The following is a 23,650-nucleotide window of genomic DNA, read 5'->3' as shown; positions in this document are numbered from 1 at the left end:
AATAAAAGGATCACTAAGTGGCTAATTTTACCTTCAGCTGGTGTTTGTTATAAAAAACGATATTTAAAAAAAATCTGATATCATCATAGACTGTATGCACTGTATGCATCATAGACTATCCATAGTCTATGGATATCACCAGCTAAATTATACTAAGCTGCTAATGCACCTGCTGTCGTTGCTAACGTAGCAAATGTTACACATTTGAATCTGTTTTTCACACATTCAGGAATATATATTTTATGAGACCTTATGGTGATGCAACTGCACAGTGATGACCACATTAGTTTCAGGATCAACGGGCTCTGCCTTTGATTACAATGCCTGGGGGGCGTGTTCATGGAGTAACAGCGCCCCCTGCGGTGTTTACTGGCAACAGACACAGGTCAGATGATCGGATGATCCGAGCTACATTGTAAATAGACAGCGTCGATGCACCGGGGCCATGCCTTCATAGACTCTTTAAATCACCTCCAACAAAGCAGATTTCCGAGACTCCTCGTATTCCGACACCGGTTCTCTAGCTGTTTCGGCTCACTTTGGCGTGTTAAAGTGTTATTAAAGTATGTACCGGTCTCTGTACGCCTTCCGATCCGCGGAGCCCAACTCTCTGCACTTCGCGGCCGGAGAAGGGTTCTTAATCCTGGAGAGGAGCAACAAACACTGGTGGCTGGGGTCCCGCTGCAGCTCGGGGGAAACCGGCTACATCCCATCATCATATATCGAAAAAATACAGGTAAACACCAATGACCTGGGTGTTTTTCTCTTTTTGTTCAATGAATAACGTTACAAGCTGTGGCCATGTCGCATCATAGTGGTGAAGTGAAATATAGTGAATGCGTAGTAACGTTAAGGGATCGAGAGAGACGGATCCCATGTACTATGGACTGCATTGCAGGCCATGTTGAAGCTCACTGCTGATTAAAAGGCAGGCTTGCAGAAGAAACCATAAATTATTGGAAAGGTTGCATTATATAGCCATGGCGTTCTGCACTGCAGTTGCTCACTGCGACAGAGATGCAACGTTAGGAATGGATGGGATATGACAGGATGGGATGATATGAGACAGGACAGATCCAAGGGCCAAAGACCAGCAAGACAGAAAGCCATTGTCTCTGCTCAAATTAATCTCATCAGCTCCTGCGACTATATCAATTTTTTTATTATCAAGAATTATTCTCAACTATCCTTGTTATTGTTTAACAAGTAGATACTCCTTTCCACATAGCTTGTCTCTCTTAGACACACCCACATGTGCTCTGCAATCAGGACTGGAGACTCCTTTTTTCCAAGGATCCAGACTCACAGTGAACTAGTCAAAGCATGTATTTTATGAAATCACAGGCTCACACAATGGCAGAATAGGAATGCTCTCTCCTGTTGTAAAGGACATTGGCTGTGGAGGTTTAATGAGCCTGAATGTGAGGCCTCACTGAGCATATGTGTGGCACTGGTTAAAAGACAGTTTTTGTTAGATAACTGCCCTAGTTTGTTTCTGCCTAGAGTCACACATGTCCCCGAGCCACAAGTCTGTTCCATTTTGTTTAAAGTTTAATACTCATGTTAATGAATATTTAATTTGTCCCCTTTTTTCTCTTTCTTTCTCTGGCAGGCTCCAGAGCAGGATGATGTGTTGCAGTCTATTGACAGAGCAATCGAAGGAATCCACAATGTGGCCTTAAAAAATGGAGGCAAATACAATCTGGAACAGAGAGATGTTCTACAGTGAGTCCAATTTAAGTCCACATTATGAGATAATATATTGATGCTGGCATTTTCTGTATATAAATCATTATTCTCTTTTGTTGCAGAAAGTTGATTCATCACAGAAAGGAGACGCTTGCACGAAGAAGTTCCTCATCGTCCTCCGGTCACAAACAAGGCCTCCCATCTTCCAGCAGCGAAATATCTCTCAGTCAAACTCCTACTCCACCCAATGGCCTTAAACGAGACTTCGGACGACAGGGGAGCGTGCCCCTATCAGGAAGCGTGGACAATATACAGGCAGAACAGGGCTTTTATCAGGTAACACTCATACAGTACACATTTAAATGTTTTATTTGAAACTACAAATTAGTTTAAAATATACAGGATTCAGATATTTACAGAGGCTATGTATTCATTCTTAGAAAAAAGTTGTAAGCCTATATATTGTCATCTCTGTCTTTTCTATCTCCCTGTTTCCTTGTCCTTCTTCCTGTAAAGCACTTCTAACATCGAAAGGTGCTATACAAAATTAAGTTTGCTTGCAATTTTGACTCAATAATGATGCGTTTGTGAACATGCTTAAGGCTGCCAACTAAATACTCTTAATCTACATTAGTATCCTAGCACACAAATCTTTGCAACCAGGGATTGGTACTTGATCATTAGAAAAGGTTCCATCCATGTACAGGTCAAAAACACATCCTGTCTTTGGCATTAAAACGTCAGCAGTGTCCGTGATGTTATAAAATAGAGCATATGAAAGATATAAAACCATCCTAACATCACCCAGGAATAGAGACAATTAAATATGCTCATTTTGTGCAGTATAGAACAACACACACATAATATGCCCTCAAATGACCCTGTATTTAATCAATTTCACCTCCTGCAGGTGCCTCCTCAACCTAGACGTGCGGCTCCGATCACCCCACCTCCCCCTGAGAAACAGCGAAACAGCCGGCGTCCAGGTGAGAATTCAGAGAGCAGTGCTGGAGACACTTTTTTTCTACTTAGTATTCATCACATCACTTACAAGTTTATTACAGTCTCACGGATTACAGCGCAGCGTTTTTGCTGCTGCATTCAGCTGCTGCTACCTGTTGCAGCTCTATACTTCACAAACACACTCTATTCTTAGTCAGGTCATTCCTGTTCCCTCTCCTCTCTGTAACTAGAGCTTGCTCTCTCTCTCTCTCTCTGTCCCCCAGTCGAGCCGGAGGTCCCCTCCAGAGTGTCCTCTCTCCCTCCGTCCCCTGCTCTCTCGCTCTCGATCAGCACCACCTCTTTAGAGTCTGGCTCCTCCCACTCACCGGTCTCCTCTGATGTCAGCTTGCCAAGTGTTTCCAGCACCCCCCCTCCTCCTGTGCCTTCCCGTGTGAAGCTCACTGCACAGCCTCCAGACGTGCTTCCCTCTGACTCTGCTCCTAAGCCAGCTCCTGCAAAAAAGAGCCCGGCTCCACAGCCTCCTCCTTCACAGCCCACTGTGGAGGAGCAGCCGGAAAGTGAATGGCCTGTCGCCCCCCCGTCTATCGCTGAAAGCCCTCCTGGCAGCCCCACTACCCCTGAGCCAGTTCCCACGACTATCGGGGGCGAACTGATCGAGCTGGTACGAAAGAACACAGGCTTGAGTTACGAGCTGTCGCGGGTCGCTGTCGGCGTGGTGGTTGGCCATCTGCAGACGGCCTTGCCTCAAGCCTCCTCTGATTTGGAGCAAGTTCTCCTCTCGCTGGTGGAGAGGAAGGTCAGATTTGTTTCCCATACACTGTGTGTATTCAGCATCCTGGAGCCCCGCCAGCTTAAAGGAGAATACTGGTGTCGTTTAGAGTTACAGCTCAGTCTGCATTTAGCTGACATTTCTCAGAGTCGTTTTGAGACGCAGGGTAGAGGACTCACAGTATCACCCACTCATTTCCTGTTTTTTAACGCAAGCTTGACCAAGCTTGAAGTGAACTTCTTTCCTGGCAGACATTTCTGTTTCATCCGGTGGGTGTAAGGTGTTTAATAGTGGGTAGTGTGTCATGCAACGTCAAACAGCAAATACTGAAAGCTTTTGGCTGCATCCTGTATTTACATGGTGACACATGTGCATACTCCGACACCACTTATCCAATTATAAAGCCTGAAATACTCTGTGGTCTATTAGGGGTCTCTTCAGTGTTTAGATAGGAAACACTCAACACTAGAGCTTAACAAAACACACAACAACACTGATAACACAACGAGTTTGATGACTATCAAGCCTGTATATGTTTTATTAATACTTTTTCTTTTATCAATGGACGAACCCGCAGAAAATGATCACCCGCTTTAAGTTACTTTCTAAGTCAGAGAGTAGACAATGTTCCTCTGTACTGGTATTTCAAGTTGTAGCACAAATAGGTGTGTCATAATGTTTTCTGTCTCGGTAGGATTTGAGTGCAGCGCTGCCGCAGGGTCAGGTGTGTCACGATGAACAGAGGCTGGAGGTGATCTTCAGCGACCTCACCCGTCACCGGGACGATTCTCAGCAGCGTAGCTGGGCGCTTCATGAGGACCACGCTCTCATCGCCTGCTACCTCGAGGAGCTGCTCAAGATACTGGTATGATGCAGGGAGCTGTTCACCCCCTGTAACGATTCACAACAGTCTGCAGGATGTCTGTTTACTAAAGTGTAAGAAGATGTGACTGAAGTCGTCATCGTAAAGATGGATTTCACAGATATGAACATCTGTCAGTCATAAATACACATTTCAAAACAAAGGTTGCAATGTGCAACACAGTAAAAGCATTAAATATCTAATGAGCTCGATACTAACACAGGAACAGCAAAATAGACTTCAGAAAACGGTTAATAACATCAAGGAATATATGAACACACAAGAACACATGTGATCCAACATGATTCATTATGTATTAATGCACAGTGATGTAACATGTTTTAAATGCAAATTTTTAGTGAAAGCTGGAAAAATAGGAAGCACTAATTCAACACCCATTATATGACAAGAGTTTCCGAGTTGATATCACTGCTTAATCCTCATAATTATTTGTTTGATATGAAAACTCTTGGGATGAATCTGGGATATGACCACAGGACCCGTCCAGCTGTCGTGCTGTAAATACCAGACATGTTTGATGGGATCAGACCGGCTCAGAAGACTTTACAAATCCAACAGTGTGGTTAGGGACTGAATCTGTAAACTCTTCAGGCTGCCAAATATACTCTGTTGGCAGTTTGTCCTGAACCTCAGGGATGGGAGGTCCAGATGAGTTGTAAATGGGCTCCGTAATCCTCCTCTGGTGTGTCCAGGGACCACGACTAGGAAGTTGATAATGTTATTATATCATTGCTGTTACAACTAAAAGATGGTGTATTTTTCAGACTGATGCAGATCCAGAGGTGTGTAAGAGGATGTGCAAGGCCAACCACTATGAGAATGTGCTGTCTCTGGTTTCATATTATCAGATGGTAAGATATTACCATTTTATTTTGAACACACTGAACTTAAAACTAATCTGTATTCAAGAAAAATGTAATAGTCCTGTACAGATAATGTTGTCTAGTTTCCTTTTATGGTTATTAAAAGTGTATTCTTCTTTATTATTATGACCATCTTTATACAGTCAATTTATTTAAGAATATGACTCAAAGATGGCAGACTTATTTTCTTCTTTTTTTGCCCTTGGAGCCTAGCACATGTAGCTTCAACAATAATATTCAGTTCATATTTGTTCTTGATTACATATGCAAATGATCATCTTCCTGTACCAAGAGTGAATTAGATTTTAGCCTTGGTGACCTGACTGGGGGGGTTGTGTAATTACAGTGTTCAAGTGACAATGTTGGTGATGTTCAATGTACATTTGTTTGGTGTTGGCTCATTGTTGCCATCATGTAACCATGCAGGAGCATCGTGTGTCTTTGCGGCTGCTGCTGCTCAAAGTGTTTGGGGCGATGTGCAGCCTGGATGCTTCTCTCATCTCCACCCTCGTCAACTCCATCCTCCCGATGGAGCTGGCCAGGGACTTACAGACTGACACACAAGGTGGAAACATTTACTGTTCACTGTCTCACTGTTCTCTTGTTCATCTCTAGTACTCTCCAAGCTTATTTGTTTCAAAACAATTACACTTTTTTCTTCCCTCAGAGCACCAGAAGATGTGTTACACAGCTTTGGTACTTACTATGATCTTCTCAATGGGCGAACAGGTGCCATATCATCACTACGGTATGGTATATATAAAGCTGCTGTGTTATTTTTTCAGTGGCATATAACATATGTATATTTTACCTCTGCATATCACTGATGTATAATGTTGATTCTTCCAAAACAGTGAGAAACTACATTGGCTAGGTTGCACCAACAAGGATTAATTTAAGGATCTATCGTTGAGGGAATTCAGATTTAAAATCATGAGCAGAGCTCTGTTACACAATGAAAAACAGATCTCTGTTTAGTAAATCCAAGTTTATTGATGTTTAATGTGCTGTCGGAAATTGGAGGTAGGCTATAAAAGAGGGAGTGGAACCAGGTTTTTTTGGCTGCTCATTACATTGTTCGCAAGCTAGCTAAAAAGTCAGTTAGTCTAACGTTACGCACTGTTGGCAGAGAAGTTCTAATTTCTCTTAAAAATGTGTTGGCCATATTAATGGAGCAATATAAATCATAGCTGGCAATAATCCGGTGGCATAAAATCTTAGGGCCACCAGAAGTTCAAGCATTGGTGATGTTACAGCTGCAGTCCTTCACTGCCATGTTTGACAGTTGGTCCAATCTTTCGGTTTAGCTCCAGATCAGTTTCCTTGCTGAACCGGTATCTGGAGAGTAATTCAGAATCATCACACAACTTAATTAGGTTAAGTCTGTCTCCTAACTTGATTATTTTGCTCAATCAATCTTAAAGGGCTGACATTTTAAAAGTCAAATGTAAGTTTAAAGTTAGTCTATGTCCACGACGTTCAACTTCCGGGATTGCTCCGGTGCTGCAGAAAATTCCACCGGATGCATGTCTTTTCGCCGATGTCCGTTTCCTTCCGCTTTTTAAAAAAAATTATTTATGAGGACTATGGTTAACAGCTCCTCAGGGTAAATCCAGACAGCTAGCTAGACTATCTGTCCAATTTGAGTTTTCTGTTGCACGACTAAAACAACTTTTGAACGTACACGTTCCACAACAACAAGTTCCTTCCCGAGGCTATTTTGCAGCAGCTCCCTGCGGAGCTTAGTGCCGCCCATGACAATTGTGATTGGTTTAAAGAAATGCCAATAATAATAATAATATTATTATCCCGGAAGTGGAACGTCGTGGATATAGACTAACTTTAAACTTACATTTGACTTTTAAAATGTCGGCCTTTAAGATTGATTGAGCAAAATAATCAAGTTAGGAGACAGACTTAACCTAATTAAGTTGTGTGATGATTCTGAATTACTTTCCAGATACCGATTAATATGCACGTTTTTCTCCCATCCCGCAATGCTGTGTGGACTAGCCAGACCCTCCTGCGCAGTGCTGTGGAGGAAGGTCTGGCAAAGCAAGACCAGTTAATACTGGATAACAGTTGAAATTGGAGTTTAATGTTTTGGTGCAACAGAATTAAATTGAATCTAGATTTAGAGTAAAACTAAACTAACATTTAAAGAAAGGTTTGAATTGAATCATTCTTAATTTGAAGATAGTTTTAAAGTTTGATGCAACATGATTTAAAGTTAAACCATGATTTAATCGGGTTTCCAAATGAATCCTTGTTGGTGCAACCCAGCCAAAGTGTTGAACTTTATGCATGCATTAAAGTATTAAAGGGATAATATACCGGTAATCCTGACCCTCCCTGCTTTCAGAACACTTGAATGCTGACTTTGTTCAGTTTCTGCTGGGTGTGGTGGAGGACGGACTTCCCTCTGATCCAACAGAGCAGCTGCCTGACATCTTCCTGAACCTCCTGCTTGCCTTCAACCTGCACCACACAGGTGAGAAAAGCCACCATGGAGCCTTTCACAGCAGACATTTTGACTTCTCATAGCTGGAAATAATAACATTAATGATGGCTACGTTCTATTTGTGTTTACCAATTCCAAGGTCCTGGTGTTGGGGGTTTTGCTTACAGGGAAACTTAAATGTAGCAGAGCCAGCATAAATGTTATAAGTAACACCTGTGCTTTTCCTGCTATGATACATCTAAATGTCAAGTCATCCTTATTTATATAGCACATTTAAAATAACAGGTGTTGACCCAAAGTGCTTTCCAGTCAATGCAGATGGTTTAAGATCTGCCTCAATACAGATAAACAACATTACAGAGATAAAAAGGTACATAACAAGCAACAATACAAAATGTAATACAAAACAACTGACATGATAAGCCAAAGTCAATTAAAGAAAAATGGAAGATGTCTGCCTAAAAAAAGGTCTATAGGCACAGTAATTCACAACAGACTTCTAAGCTGTTATTTTATTTGTTTTCCGGCTCAGCTGACCTACAAAAGAGCTTTTATTGTTTTACCATAACAAAATTTTTTATGTCTTGTCTGTGTTACCCAGCACCCGGCAGCAATGTGATCATGCAGGAGCTGAAGAAGAAAAATGTCAAGATCCTGTCAGAGAAAATGCTGCTGCTTCTGAACCGAGGCGGTAAAATACCTTATGTCATATTTCTCCTTTTGCATCTAAGCTTTCTGTCCACCGACATCATCACTAACTCTTTGCCCCGTCCTCTCCAGACGACCCTGTGTGTATGTTCAAACATGCCCCGCCTGCACCGCACTCAGTGCTCAAGTTTCTGCAGGATGTTTTCGCCAGCCGAGAGACCGCTGACATCTTCTACCGCACTGACATGATGGTGATGATTGACATCGCTGTTCGACAAATATCTGACCTTTCACCTGGAGACAAGGTGAGACCTGGACACACCGAACAGCTACAGATTATTCTCAGGCTTTAAAGGAATAGTTTCGCAATTTGGGAAACACTCTTTTTCACTTTCTGGCCGAGGGTTAGATGAGAAGATCGGTACCTCTCTCACCGATCTTCTCATCTAACCCTCGGCCAGAAAGTGAATAGCCGTTTTTTCTTAAAATGTGGAACTATTTATTTAATGATACCTGCTAAATTGACAGCTTGTTACCATGTCTGATTAAAACCTCCTCTGTTGCTTTTTTGTGAAGCTGAGGATGGAGTATCTCTCCCTCATGCACTCCATAATACGCTCGACGGACTACCTCGAGCACCAGCACCGCCTGTCTGACCTGCAGGGGGTGCTGCAGAGGATTCTCAGGGAGGAGGAAGATCCAGGAGAGGATGAAGGGAGCGCTACAGTGAAACAGATGGATAAGCTAATTGTACAGCAGATCTACAAGGAGTTCCCACAGATCTGTCAGAACCAGGACTAACCATATCAGTATTATGCTCACACACTGTAGTCTGCTCCTGTCTACTGCAGGGAGGTACAATAAAGTTTGAAATAAGAAGAACTGATGGTTGATGGGACGCCCCATATTCTGTGCCAGCATGTGCTGAGAGAAGTGAATCAGTTTTGCCAATGTTTTCTTGGACTTGTAGTCCACAGCTGCAGCATGCTGCATGCAGCATAATGCATCACAACTTCTCTCTTCTTAAATGAATTTTATTTGAAAAAGGAGTGGGGCTTTTTCTCTGGTGTTCTTCAAGAAGTGAAAAATATGACAAATGCACAAAAAAACCTATGAGGTTTAGTCATAGTAGGAGAACCAACTGATCAACAATCCAAGCCAAAATATAGGCCAAACATTGGAGCTGTTTTACAGTGAATTCCTTGCAATAGTTCCTTGAAAAAGTAAGAATTAACTGTATATTCTCATAGTATTTTGAATTAAAAGTAACTGCAACCATGACTAATCCTTATTCTAACCAAAATATCTTTAACCAAAATGATTTCAGAACAAATTTAACAAGAAATAATGAAAAAGGCAGATTTTAAGTCATGTTGAAGATAAATGTGCCATTATTTGAACTGTTGTGAGAATACTCCATGTGCTTCCCTTGTAGTGGGACCAAACTACTGTGTGTTACTGCAGCATTATTTTCTTAACAGAGTATAATACTCTAAAAACTGACTTCCTCTTTCATTCACCCCTTAGTTCATTATAATTACAATTCATGTCAAGTAGAATGTGATGAACAAGTGTGTTACTATTCTAGTGAGAAAAAAGCACACTCTGACTCATGTGTTATCATTACTAAGCTTTTCGCTGAGTAACCTGCTGCTACATATTGAGTCTCTCCTGTGACGCCGTCTGCAGTTTTCTCAGTCTGGTACTTTTGTCTCTTTACTGCTTTTCAAACACTTTAAGATGATCGGTCTGTACTTACATATGCAAAGCTCCTCTAGTTTCAGAAGTCATTGACTGTTTACAGATTAATGTCTGTATGCTGCGTTCACATTCAAACTAACTGTGCTGCAATAAGGCGTTATATAGTAACTTGTATTATTGCTGTAATATAATGAGTCTTGGCTATTGTGAGCTGTGGCTTGCTGGAGGGGAAAAAGTGTTCTGCAGTTATTACTCAAGATAATACATTAGTCATTGTTGTTGATGTCCAGTTATTATCTGATGCTCCTACTGAAAATCAAGACAATGGAGAGGAAATACAGGGCATTTCTTTTTTCTCGTAATGGTTTTAATACTTTAACAGCAACATGTACTTTTCCTTGTTTCTTCCCCATGATGTAGTGATTGATCTTCTCCCATCTTACACTTTAACATTTTGTCCCTGGCATGGATGGCTACCCCGTCTTGAAACATGTTTCTGAGAAGGTAGACGCAATCCAGAACTGCTATCAGTTTTTAGTTCATTTCCAAGCATTCATTGATTATTTGTGTGTCTGTTTACCGTGGGTGTGAGAGAAGTGAGCATCTCTTTTTTTCCATGATTAACATTGTCAGCAAAAATGCTACGACTGTGTTATAATAAAACTAATAAAGCTATATTTTAACAGTGGAAGTGGTCGGATTGGTTGTTGTTGATTGTGTGACAGTACACGTTTACAAAATAATACAACAGTTTTGGAAACATGTTGTAGGTCCCACCTTGTTACAGGAGGCTATTTGTTTTTAAGTGGGACTGTTGAGCTGAGTGTGTCCAGCAAGTCTAAAGTTAATCATAGTAAACGGGAAAAAAAAGTATTTATGGTCCTGTATTTTACTCATTCTCCGTTTCCCTTCCCTTTCTTCCCCTTCCCTTTTTCCTTTCTTATGCATATGTTTGCGTGTTTGTTTTATTGTTAAAGTTTGGTTTACATACAGTATTTTAATTTGTTGTATTAATGAAATGCTGGAGATACATTTGTGTAGAACATATTGTAAATTAATGTTGTAATATTGAAAATTAGGAAACAGGAAAGAATATAAGGAAAGAAAGCAGAGCTTCAAGACAAACTGAGCGCTGACTGCAGATGAAATTTAAAGACGTACACAATCTGCACAAGCTTGATAAATAACAGAGATGGTGGTTTCTTGTTTAATGGACTCATATTTTATCTTTAGTATCTTTATTTTATCTGTATGTAAATATTGTTAATTGTATTGAAAACTTTATATTATATTACAATCTTACACCCTCTTTTTCCGCTTCTTCTTCTTCTTCTTCTTCTTCATCTAAATATACAGCAAAAGATACAAAAAATAATATAGTAATAATTGTTCTATGGAATTTCATTTTTACATAAACAGAGAATTTACCAGATCTATTTTGTAAACAAACATAAATAACGTTGATTTTAGATTGAGATATAATTAACATATTAGATTATGCAATTTATGTAGGCCTATATATTTGTATCCGTAAACTTTATTTATTTATTTATTCCATTTTCCCCCCGGACACCAAACGGAGACGTACCAGTGTACGGCTGTGTCGCAGTCTAACCGGACCGGTTGAATAAGTGGGTCAAAGGTCGTAAATATCTATGGGTCTAACAGTCAGGGTTGATAGCAACACACAAATACACCTCACACAGATACCTCACAGAGACACCGTCGACCACAGGTTACCTTATTTCTTGTCTTTTATTATTTTTCAGTGTGTTTGAGTTCATTTCCGGTGTCGGTTTCATTCAGTATGTTGTGTTTTTTCTTCCAGCAGAGCAGAAAGTAAAAATGTCCAAACAGCAGCAGCAGATCAGTCCGATGAAGAACTTCTTCGCCGGAGGATTTGGTGGCATTTGTCTCGTCTTCGCAGGACATCCACTCGACACCATTAAGGTAATTATTAGAGCTCAGAGTAACCTTAGGCTACTAACGTCAGTAACGTTACCTTTGACCCACATTCACTCTGTTGCATGACTCCACTCACTGCTGGCCTTTTGCACAGACAGAGATCTCACCTTGATGCAGGAATGTTGCCATCTATAATTATAGTACTAGGCCTACAGTAATTAGTTCAATACTCTTCAATAGATCTACACTGATCAATCAGCCAATTGGCCAATAATATCTTATGGCAGATGTATTGGTGTTTGTGTATACTGTATACCGGAAGAAATTGCAGTTCCGAAATGCCAAAGGTCATTTCGAACAAGTTTGTCATGTTTATTTTGTTTTCCTTCGCAGTTCATACAATGGTAACAAGCAGTAAACACACATAGTATAGCCCATAGACAGTATATAGAATATAGGTATATCCCCTTACAAAATCGTTATTACAAACAGTTGCCTGTTTACTCATCCAGCAAACACAGAACAAGATTACCATTCATTTTCAAGTTGTGTTTCTGGCCACCAGACAAATTCAGTCCAACATACTCTCTAAACGTTGAGACAGTGGAGTAGAAGCGCTGCTGGGTATTTGTGGTAATCACATACAGGTGCTCTCTGTATACATCAGCTGTACTGTGCTTGTTATTCCACCTTGTAAATGGACCATTGCATGAGTGGAATATGGTCTCACAAAAAATAAAATATAAATTTGAATTGTAAATATTTTGAGACAATATCCCACCAATGCAATGAGCCCTTCGCAAGATGGAATATTTATATTCTAATATTAGATTTATTTACAGTCACTCATCCTAAAGGTGTCAGATGGGGTTGAGGTCACCATTTCTTTATGGACCTGGCTTTCATTGTGCACAAGGTGAGGTCCAAACTGCTGCCACTGTGATGCTTGATCTTTTGTGTACGTCCTCCCTTCTCTCTCAGGTGCGTCTACAAACTCAGCCCAAACCCAAACCTGGAGAGAGCCTCCTGTATGCTGGGACCATTGATTGTTGTAAAAAGACCTTAGCCAAAGAGGTGAGGAAGCATGCTGCCTTAATATCTGGGATATATTGTCCAAAATGTCTTTCCTCCCTCATGCTGATGTTTCCTTGTCATCTTCTTCCCTCACAGGGTGTTAAAGGGCTCTATAGAGGAATGGCGGCCCCGATCATCGGTGTCACACCCATGTTTGCTGTGTGTTTCTTCGGATTTGGACTGGGCAAGAAACTACAACAGAGAACCCCTGATGATATTCTTACGTGGGTGATTGCTTTGTTGTAGGTGGTTGTACTGTTTATTCAACCGTTTCAGATGCTAATATGTACGTACATTGTCTGCTGCAGGTATCCACAGCTGTTTGCTGCAGGGATGTTGTCTGGTGTGTTCACCACGGCCATCATGGCTCCTGGAGAGCGCATCAAATGCCTCCTGCAGGTCAGAGGTCATGTGTTTGTACAGAAATACAGGATCTACTCACTGTATCTCACAACTGAATAATAGTAGATTCAACATGCCAAAATGAAATGACAGTGAGTGTAAAATAATGCATGTTTGTTTCTGTGTGTGCAGATCCAGGCAGCATCAGGAGAGGTGAAGTATGCAGGTCCTATGGACTGTGTCAAACAGCTGTACAGAGAGTTTGGGATCAGAGGAATCTACAAAGGCACCGCTCTGACTCTCATGAGAGGTGCTGCTCTACTCTGAAAGATCCTAAACCTGAGACCAGAAGTCACAACTTGTTGTTAAAGGGATAGTTTGGATTTTTTTTAAGTATGAGGTACTTGTCCATAGTCAGTGTACAGCAGATGCTGGTCGGCACGCCCCCCCGTTTGGAGAAGAAAGACAGGAGTAGCTGACACAGCAGCTAAGCAATGTACTGCTGCTGTGGACAGGTGCAGCAGCAAAACACACTTTAGCCACCTAAAAAAAGAATATTAGTTTAAGTGCACACTATTTTAGAATACTTTCACCATTTTAACTTGCCGTCAGTTTCTTTTGGCACTACATTTTCACACAGGTGTTTGGACTTAAGAGCTCAGTCATTTTCCCAGGTGCTTTGAAGACCTATCAAACTGCTGACTGCTTGATACATCACATCAGCTGGTTGATATGTAATTTATGACCACCCTCTTTTGTAACAATGTTTGTAACCGTGATTAAGTTTAAGTTCATTTTCACGAAGTGTTATCATTATTTTGTCTACCCTCTTGTAGGGTTGTTATCACAGCGTCGTTAATGCGTGTTCTTGTATTAAGAAAATTAATATCAAACCACTCCTGTATTCTGGCAGAAGATGTAAAGTACTGTATGTTTACATAGAAACATTCACATGTATCTATTTAGTTATTGATCAATTTAATGTAACTATATTTTGTATGTTATGGAGGTTAAGGTTTTTTTTGTTTCGTCACTCAGATGTTCCAGCAAGTGGGATGTACTTCACCTCCTACGAGTGGCTGAAGAACCTCCTTACACCAGCAGGAAAAAGGTGAATATTTGTCCCAGTATTTACAACTGTCTGTTTTATCGGACAAAAGACATCTGATTAGTTGAGCCTGTTGTCTTCTCCCTGCAGCCATAGCGAGCTCAGCATTCCCAGTGTGCTGTTTGCTGGGGGGATGGCTGGGATCTTTAACTGGGCGGTCGCAATTCCAGCCGACGTACTCAAGTCTCGTTTCCAAACAGGTTTGTTTGTAGATTCAACAATTTGTTTTATATATATGTATATATATATATATACATATATATATGTGTTATATATATATATATATATATATATATATATATATATATATATATATACATATATATATGTGTGTATATATATATATATATATATATGTGTGTATATATATATATATATATATGTATATATATATGTATATATATATATGTGTATATATATATATATGTATATATATATGTATATATATATATATGTATATATATATATGTATATATGTGTGTGTATATGTGTGTGTGTGTATATATGTGTATATATATTCATGTGTATATGTGTGTGTGTGTGTATATATATATGTATATGTATGTATATATGTGTGTGTGTATATACTGTATGTTCAGTCAAACATGGGCTGCTTTTACTTTTTTTTCTTTTTGCCAGCTGTATTTCTGTACATAAATTCAACTCCATGTGGTAGTTAAAAGGTCTTACCTAAACGTAGGATACTGAAAAAGCCAATAAAAAGTTAAGTGTTTAGTGCCTATGATGAGTCTCCATCATCCAGGTAGTATATCTAGAAGTACTTTGTCAGTTCAAACTGGGTTTAATGGAGAGGTAAAGTATTCCTAGAAATCCTTATCAGTCAGGAGAACCAAAGAAGCCTCTTGATGAGTTATGAAACACCACTTTAAGAATAAAACAAGTTACTAGTTAATTACTACTTCTAGAAAAGTGTCTTCACTTTTTTCCATATTGCTGAACCTGACTTTTTCTTTGTGGCTCTCCCGCAGCTCCTGAAGGAAAATATCCCAACGGTTTTCGGGACGTTCTGCGGGAGCTGATCAGAGAGGAGGGCGTGGGCTCTCTGTATAAGGGCTTCAATGCTGTCATGCTTAGAGCTTTCCCTGCAAACGCAGTGAGTTCACTTTACTTATTTTTCTGTTTCAGTAACACTGTGAAGAGAGCTAAATGGTACATTTGGACAACAAGTAGTGTTCAGTTTGAGAAGTTCAAGGATAAAGAAGCTGTGGTCATATTTATGTTATGCAATGAAAATAAATCTTGTCATTTTAGTAGCAGCAGGAGAGGGTAAATACTGGAAAATGACGTACATAAGTATCACTTAGCTTTAGATCGGATTTAGTCCAATCACTACACTGATCTGTAGATTTGTCTTAAGACTAAAAAAACAAAGGTATGGACTATAAATTAATTCTCACACGCACACACAGTATATTTTAACTTAAAACACCAAAATCTGTTTTTCCTTCTCCCACCAGAATGATTTGTACAATGCAAAGTATGTTTCCAATCCAATAAATTTGCACCTCTGGACCCTAATCAGTGTTTACAGCTGATTTCTGCATAATCACGTGCTTGTCAGAAAATATTTCATTGTGCACTTGGCCAACTATTACCAATTACAATCAAATTAAAATATCAGCTGATAGGCAATTTTTTTTTGCATTTTTAAAAAGTGGACAGTACAGCTCAAACAATTGATTGATTAACAGACTCACAGAAAATTAACAGAAACATGTTTTGAATAATTTTTCAAGGAAAATCCCAAACATTTAAATTTGCTCCTTGTTTGTCTGAACTGATCGAAAACTGAATATCTTTTGGTTTTGGACTGTTGTTTTGGACAGCATGATGGCAATTTTTACTCTTATCTGACATTTAATAGACTAAAGAAAATTTATATTGTACATTTTGTCAAAGAAAACCCAAAGTTATGTTAGAAATCTGTTATTTATTCCATCAATATGCTACACAAGCTAAATAGTTTTGTCTGTGTGTATCTTGTTTTTTTCAGGCTTGTTTCTTAGGATTTGAGCTCGCAATGAAGTTCCTGAACTGGTTAGCACCCGACCTGTGATGAAGACTCGGCATCGTCTCGTATGTGAATCCCAGGAACAGAACTGTTTTAACACAACGCAGTTATTAGCAGCACATGAACACAAACACACACACACACACACACACACTGAATCACAAAGAGATTTTAAAATGTTTCCAATAATGTGCTTATATATCTATAAGACCTCATAGTACTGTAGAGCATTTGGATCATTCAGACCTGCAGAACATTCAGAGCAGAGAGGCTGGGATGACTCGGTGCCAGTGTACACACACACACACACACACACACACACACACACACACACACACACACACACACACACACACACACACACACACACACACACACAGTCAAATGTTCTCACTCCTTTTTGTTTTACTTGATTTCTTAAATTGTGTTATTTTTATATAAGAAAAGGAGTGAAGTGAACATGCGTGCCTTACCTTTTGCAAGCAGGTGTACATGTCAGGGAAAAGGTGCATTACGTTGTACTGTGTGTGTTCAGTCTCTCAGCAATACACGCCCTTCTAACTGTCTGCTTCCTGTGAGGTCACCCTCCACTCAGTGACCACCGATGCTAGCTACACTTTCTTTGTGTTCATGTGAAATTATGAGAGTAGTCATCAATAATGAGTGATTGAACAGTATATGAATGTCAACATGTAAAGAAATAAAAAAACAGATCCATATTTAGAAATTAGTCGTGCACTATTTTTCTAAATTCTTTCTTTTTTTTTATTTAAGATTATTTTTAGGGCATTTTTAGGCCTTTATTTCCACAGGACAGATGAAGACATGAAAGGGGAGAGAGAGGGGGGAATGACATGCAGCAAAGGGCTGCAGGTCGGAGTCGAACCCACGGCCGCTGCATGGAGGTGCGCCTGCTCTACCAACTGAGCTTACCCGGCCATTAAATTCTCTTTTTATTTGGATTTGTTGTCATAAATCTCAGAAGCTTTGTCTGTCCATGCTTTAAAAAAAAGACATGCATTTAAAAAACTGCAACAAATGATGATAATAAACTGAGTGATAATAATATGAGAAATTATAAAATAAGAGAATTAAAATGCGTAATAAAATACACTGAGCTTAGTAAGTAGAACCAGATATTCTCTCTCTCTCTCTCTCTCTCTCTCTCTCTCTCTCTCGCTCTCGTTTCTTTGCCAAATCATCAAGTCCTGTGTCGTAATCCATCGGACAGCCTTTAATTATATCTGATGTGAGAAGTCCTGGTCAATACTTTCCGACAGGCCGTGCTAAATAAAGAAATCAATAAGCTGCTGAAATGTTAGTGGGACGAGAGGAGGAGGAGTCAGTTTGCTCCTGCGATGATGATGATGATGGTCCGAACAGAAGTATTTTTATCAAACCTGTGGGACAAGCTGATGCTTAGATTTGATATTTCAAATCAAAGCATTTGATATTTAGATTTAGGGTTAATCGGAACGATCAAAACTCCAACTCGTGACCTCTGAACCTGGACGATGAGTAATGTGGAGATACCAGCTGGTTTGAAAGAGCTGCTGCAGGGATACACTGTGGAGGTGCTTCGCCGCAGGCCGCCAAACTTGGTTGAATTTGCGGTGCAGCATTTTACACAAATTCTGCAGGGCCAAAGAAACGACCAAAGAGCCAAGAAACACAGCGCCAAGCCTGCATGTAAAGGAGTGACCTTTGAAACAAAGTCAAATAAGCCCAAAAAGGATGATGAAGAGGAGGAGGAGGAGGAGGAGGAGGAGGAGGAAGACACTGTTAGTGAGTATTATTACACCATCTTGTTTGTTTTCTGCTCTATGTGCTCCAAATGAAAGATAACTTGAAGAAATTCCATTTTGTAGATGTTTCACACCACAAAAGGTTTATGGTGTCAAAATCACACAGAGGACATGGAGAAACTACATGGACTGAAGTTTGCAATCTCCCAAAAAATGTTGCATTGATTGTTGTATCACAGTCAACATCCATGTGAACAAAAAGTTGGCTATAGAAAACGGCCGCTCCACCTACAACTAGCAGATCTGATGATACAAATTAACACTCATTGACTCAAGCAATTCACTATGCATATAAAAAACACAAAAGAGAAAACGTTATTGTTACATTCTGTAAGAATAAAGAATGATGAGCTTCTTTATGCTTCAATAGACTTGTGAAATGTAGTCTAATATATCCACCGCTCGCTCTCTCTCTCTCTCTCTCTCTCTCTCTCTCTCTCTCTCTCTCTCTCTGCAGAGTCCACCACCAGTAAATACAATCGCAGAGTTTCAGGTCAGTAACTGGAACAGTATGTGTGATCAATATGAATCCCCCGTTGACCACGGTACAGTTTTCATTCGTTTGTCCCGCTGCAGTTTGTGCAGAGGCGTACAACCCTGATGACGACGAGGACGATGACGCAGAGCCTCGAGTTGTGTATCCCAAAACGGACGAGCAGCGTCGCAGACTTCAGGATGCGTGCAAAGACATTTTACTGTTTAAAACCCTGGAGCAGGTACGACACTGATTTGGCCTTTTGATGATGATGACGACTTTTTCATTTGTTAGACAAAATTGGAATATTATGTTTACGTTTTACAGACAAACACACACAGACACACACACACACAGAAGCACCTAATGTGAGTGTAATGTATAACAAGATCAGACAGCTGTTATTCCTACTACTGCTGCTGCCAGAGTCCTCACTAAGACCACATCACTCCAATTCTCCGATTTTCACACTGGCTTCCTATGTGTCAAAAAAAAAGGTTAACAAAGCACTGAATGGTTGCTGCTGCTCTGCTTACTGTCCCCCAAACTAAATCATGGCGAAGCAGCACTCAGGTTTTATGCTCAACACATCTGGAACAAACTCTGTTTAAAACTTTTTTTAGATCGAGGCTGAAGACTTTTCAGTTTGCTTTTATTAAATAAAAATGGGGGAATGCTCATTCATATCTTACACTGCACTGCAGCTGCCACACAACTGTCTGTTCTGTTGTACTCCATTTGATCTTTTATTTTATTACATTTGAAAAACCTTTATATCTCATCTTAATGCATTTCTGTTTTATGTAAAGCACTTGGAAGGTGCTATACAAATACATTTCCCTCACCTTATGTCCTCCAGGAGCAGTTCTCTGAGGTTTTGGACGGCATGTTCGAGGTGTTGGTCAAACCTCAGGAGCACATCATAGACCAAGGAGACGATGGAGATAATTTCTATGTCATAGAGAGGTGAGCGATGGTTTTAAAATTGTTTTTATAATGTTATAACTAGATGACATTTATAAAGACTTCTACTCCCCGTCTGTGTTATATCCTCTCCAGGGGTGTGTATGATATTTTTGTGCAGAAGGACGGAGTGAGTGTGTGCGTCGGAAAGTATGACAATAAGGGCAGTTTTGGTGAGCTGGCTCTCATGTACAACACGCCGCGGGCTGCCACAATCATTGCAACACAGGAAGGCGCCCTGTGGGGCCTGGTGAGTCCCACAAAGGATGATGATCTTGAATAAAAAGTGAAGCTAAAATAAAATACATCAACAAATTTATTTATTTTTTTGATGATTTCTCTTTCAGGATCGAGCCACATTTCACAGACTAATTGTTAGAAATAATGCGAAGAAGAGGAGGATGTATGAGGCCTTCATCGAGTGTGTTCCTCTTCTGAAGTCTCTTGAGGTTTGTGTTAGAAACACAAACTCTATACAAACAAGATCATTGTAGAATAAGTGGACGTGTTGTTGTCACCTTATACTTCAGGTTTGTCCGCAGTGTATTTGTTGTCATCATGCTTCATTTTCTTTTCACAAGCTCTCCGAGAGAATGAAGATTGTAGATGTTTTGGGAGCACATGTGTTCAAAGATGGAGAGCGCTTAATAACGCAGGTACAGTGCTGGGAGGTTTTTGGCTGCGTCTGTGGCTGCCTTTGTGTTAATCAAAAACAGGTTAGACCTAATAAACATGGTGTTTCCGATGCTTTCTGGACCTGCAGGGGGAGGAGGCCGACTGTTTCTACATTGTGGAATCAGGAGAGGTGAAGATAATGATAAAAAGCAAAGTGAGTGTGTCCAACATTATAACAGAATCTATTTTGTTGCCACTTCAAAAATGATTATGACTATTCACCCTCTTTATCTGTGAATTTGATTGCTAGTATTTGCCATTAAGTAGATAGAATAGTTTAGTGTTTATGTCTGGTATTGTGTGATGTCAATGTAGGCTACTAAATGACTGCAGGACTCACAGGTTCCTTTATGTCTGTTACAGACGAAGGTAGGCCAGCAGGATAACATAGAGGTCGAGGTGGCTCGCTGCTCTAGGGGGCAGTATTTTGGGGAGCTGGCACTGGTCACCAACAAACCTCGTGCAGCATCAGTTTACGCTGTGGGAGAAACCAAATGTTTAGGTAAGATTCCTGCTGTTTCACTGTGATTTAAAAACATATCAACTGATCTTCGTGATTTAAATAGCTTCCAAATAAACAGTTTTGACATCCTGTTTGACATCTTACTGATCCTCAACAACAAAAGTTTATTTATTAAAACACGCCCCATCTGCTGAGTTTGTTGTGGACCCCAATAATGGCAAGACTTAAATGTAAATCTCAGCACACTTAAATTCCAGGCTGTCTGTTACATGACCAAGCATTTCTCTTAATGAAAAATGATTTGTGCACCAATTTCTACCGTTTTAAGACTTTTTCACGACTTTTTGGGGAACTACTCCATCTGTTAGACAGGGAAACAAATACCTGCAATGGGATGACATCATCTTAATTGACTTTCTATTTCTTTCAGTAATTGACATCCAGGCTTTTGAGCGTTTGCTGGGACCCTGTATGGACATCATGAAGAGGAACATTTCCCAGTATGAAGACCAGCTGGTGGCACTTTTTGGCTCCAGTGTAGATTTAAAACACTAGGACATGTAATTTTAAAATAAAGTAGTATTTTAGCACTAAAAGAAACTCCCCCTTGAGGTATAGGGCTGCACAATATGAGGAAAATAAATAAACTGATATTAAAGTGTACTCAATTCTTGACTCAGACTTGCACAGTACCTGTGCTTGTGCCACATCGTCAAAATCTGACCAATCAGACTAGAGGATGGATACCCGACCCGAGCCCGACGGTACCCGACGGGTCAGGTCGGGTTCGGACAGATATTTAGAAATGATGTTCGGGTTCTGGTCGGGTTCGGTCACATGAGCACGATAAGTCATTGAACATTTAAAATTTAAAACAGCTTATTATGTATGTGTGCGCCTGTGTTAACGTGCGCTTGTTGCCCCGTGTGCGCTGATGCGCTCATCTGTTGACATTTCCGAATGCCTTCCTACAGTTGCTTAATAAAAGCTTTCCACACAAACAAACGTAGGCTACATGTGTCATTAGTATGAGAAAAAAAATTTGATTTTAACTGTGTCGGCCATAAATATCTTAATGCCTGTCGGGCTCGGGTCGGGTTCGGTTACTGCTCTGTCGGACGCAGGTCGGGCTCGGACAGAAAAATGCGGCCGATCCACACTCTAAATCAGAAGATGCCTAACAGCAAGGGCTCTGTCTGATTGGCCACAGAGTTAACAGCGCGAATCAGACAAAATAATGCCTACAGACAGAATGTCATTTATTACGTTGTGATATTCAAAGGTAAATATGTGCTTATTGCACAAGTTGACGTTGCGATGACAATAAAACACAATACTATATTGTGCAGCCCTACCTTGAGGTAAAGGTAACATACAGCCTTCTGTTTATATTCAGTATGTATGTATGAATTGTACTCCTATAAAATTGTCGCACTCACGGTGGTCAGTTTTAAAAAACATATATTAAGATAATGCAGCAAAACCAGAGATATCTTCTTTTTTAGTCCATGCTTTCTAATTCCTTGTTTAAACGCCTACATTACCCATAGTGCAACTTGACCACCAACAGCTCAGTTGGAGATTTAGGTGTTATGCTAGTAGCGGCTAATGTATCATCAAGCAGAGATGATGAGTGGGCTACAGAGGTCTGGTTACCTCACTTTTTTCTTACTCCACACCCCCAGATATTTTTTCATTTTCAAACTCTTAGGGCTCTATCATAGCTGCCATTGCTAATTTCTGACCAACGCAGTTGTCATTTTTATGCCCAGCGCCCACTTTGTATAAGAAGTAGCAAATATACCATTGGTCTTAAAATGCGGTGTGGTCAGGCGCATTGCTATATTGAGGCACCAGAAAGCGATTGCACCATTGACCGTTTAAATAGGGCCTTTAGTCTTCAGATCCAATCATAGACTGTAAAAAAGAATAGATGGAGCTTCTGGGTCTGAAAAGTGAAGCCAATGCAGAAGTGCCTTTAACCTGCATTCTATCTACTTTCCAGCAGGGGCGACTCCCCTGGTTGCAAAAAGAAGTCGGCTTTTATAGTCTGCGAGAAAATGGCCATACTTCTCTTGATTTATTGTGGTCTCAATCTCTAGTTTTAAGTCTTTAATACAGCATGTTAATTTTGTAAATTATGGTCCCGTTTTAAAATTGACGATGAAGAAGGGCATGCTTTAGGGCGTGGCTAAACACCGACCTGTCAATCAGGACAGAGGCTTAGCAATGCTAACCATGGCCCGGTGTGCATTAGAATAGCCATGAACTTGTTTTTGGGTGTTCTCCACAATGGACCCAACCAACGGCGACTCAAGTTACATCACTTGAGGCAATTTATCAGATATTATGCAGCTCGCTCTGAAGACAAGTCTTTATTCAACCTGTTGTATAAAGCAGTTTAAGTTTGCTAAAAAATTTGCTAAAATTACATCCTATAACCAAGGTTTCATAAAATAATCTACTGACCAACCAAAATCAAATACATTGGAACTAAAAATAAGTAAGTCTTGAAATATGAACAATTAATATGCAACCGAGGCACAATTCCATTGTTACACTTCCAAATTATATGTACATTTTTTATAATTGTTCTTCACCTACACAGAATTCATGTTAAATTTCCATTATTGTGCTGGTCACTTGCCATTTGATTATTTCATAATAGAAGTGCTGTACCATTTTACATTCAAACTCAAACCCCTTCTGTCGTTTAAACCTTTGTTGTATGGTATTAAATGTAAGTGTAACTGGCCTGTCTCGAGTATTAAAGTGAGTGAAATCAAACATCTAAGTTTAGCTTCTTGCCACATAACACACACATGACAAAT

At 40.0% G+C, this 23,650-nt stretch overlaps 2 protein-coding genes across 2 annotated transcripts; both read left to right on the top strand.

Moving 5' to 3' along the window:
• The first annotated feature begins 378 nt into the window (after positions 1–378).
• Positions 379–10,668, top strand: LOC120557599 (NCK-interacting protein with SH3 domain-like). The gene is made up of 13 exons (XM_039798101.1): positions 379–736; positions 1,613–1,725; positions 1,812–2,025; positions 2,600–2,675; positions 2,916–3,448; positions 4,116–4,286; positions 5,069–5,155; positions 5,594–5,732; positions 5,835–5,915; positions 7,530–7,658; positions 8,230–8,319; positions 8,409–8,581; positions 8,853–10,668. Exons 1-13 carry the CDS (start codon positions 566–568, stop codon positions 9,075–9,077), a joined length of 2,202 nt encoding a protein of 733 aa, XP_039654035.1. The 5' UTR covers positions 379–565; the 3' UTR covers positions 9,078–10,668.
• An 897-nt stretch (positions 10,669–11,565) lies between these two features.
• LOC120556711 (cAMP-dependent protein kinase type II-alpha regulatory subunit-like) lies at positions 11,566–21,748 on the top strand. The gene is made up of 20 exons (XM_039796392.1): positions 11,566–11,712; positions 11,809–11,927; positions 12,864–12,956; positions 13,053–13,180; positions 13,265–13,355; positions 13,491–13,608; positions 14,337–14,409; positions 14,497–14,606; positions 15,396–15,520; positions 16,421–16,479; positions 17,946–18,223; positions 18,701–18,736; positions 18,820–18,959; positions 19,578–19,684; positions 19,778–19,931; positions 20,029–20,130; positions 20,263–20,337; positions 20,445–20,510; positions 20,720–20,858; positions 21,250–21,748. The coding sequence occupies exons 2-20, from the start codon at positions 11,823–11,825 to the stop codon at positions 21,372–21,374; spliced, it is 2,124 nt and encodes a 707-aa protein (XP_039652326.1). The 5' UTR covers positions 11,566–11,712; positions 11,809–11,822; the 3' UTR covers positions 21,375–21,748.
• Positions 21,749–23,650: the final 1,902 nt, after the last annotated feature.

This window comes from Perca fluviatilis, chromosome 4 (assembly GCF_010015445.1).
Source record: "Perca fluviatilis chromosome 4, GENO_Pfluv_1.0, whole genome shotgun sequence".
NCBI classification, from domain to species: Eukaryota; Metazoa; Chordata; class Actinopteri; order Perciformes; family Percidae; genus Perca; species Perca fluviatilis.
Note: the sequence above shows the minus strand (reverse complement) of the source record. Positions and strands in the feature narration are given on the sequence as shown.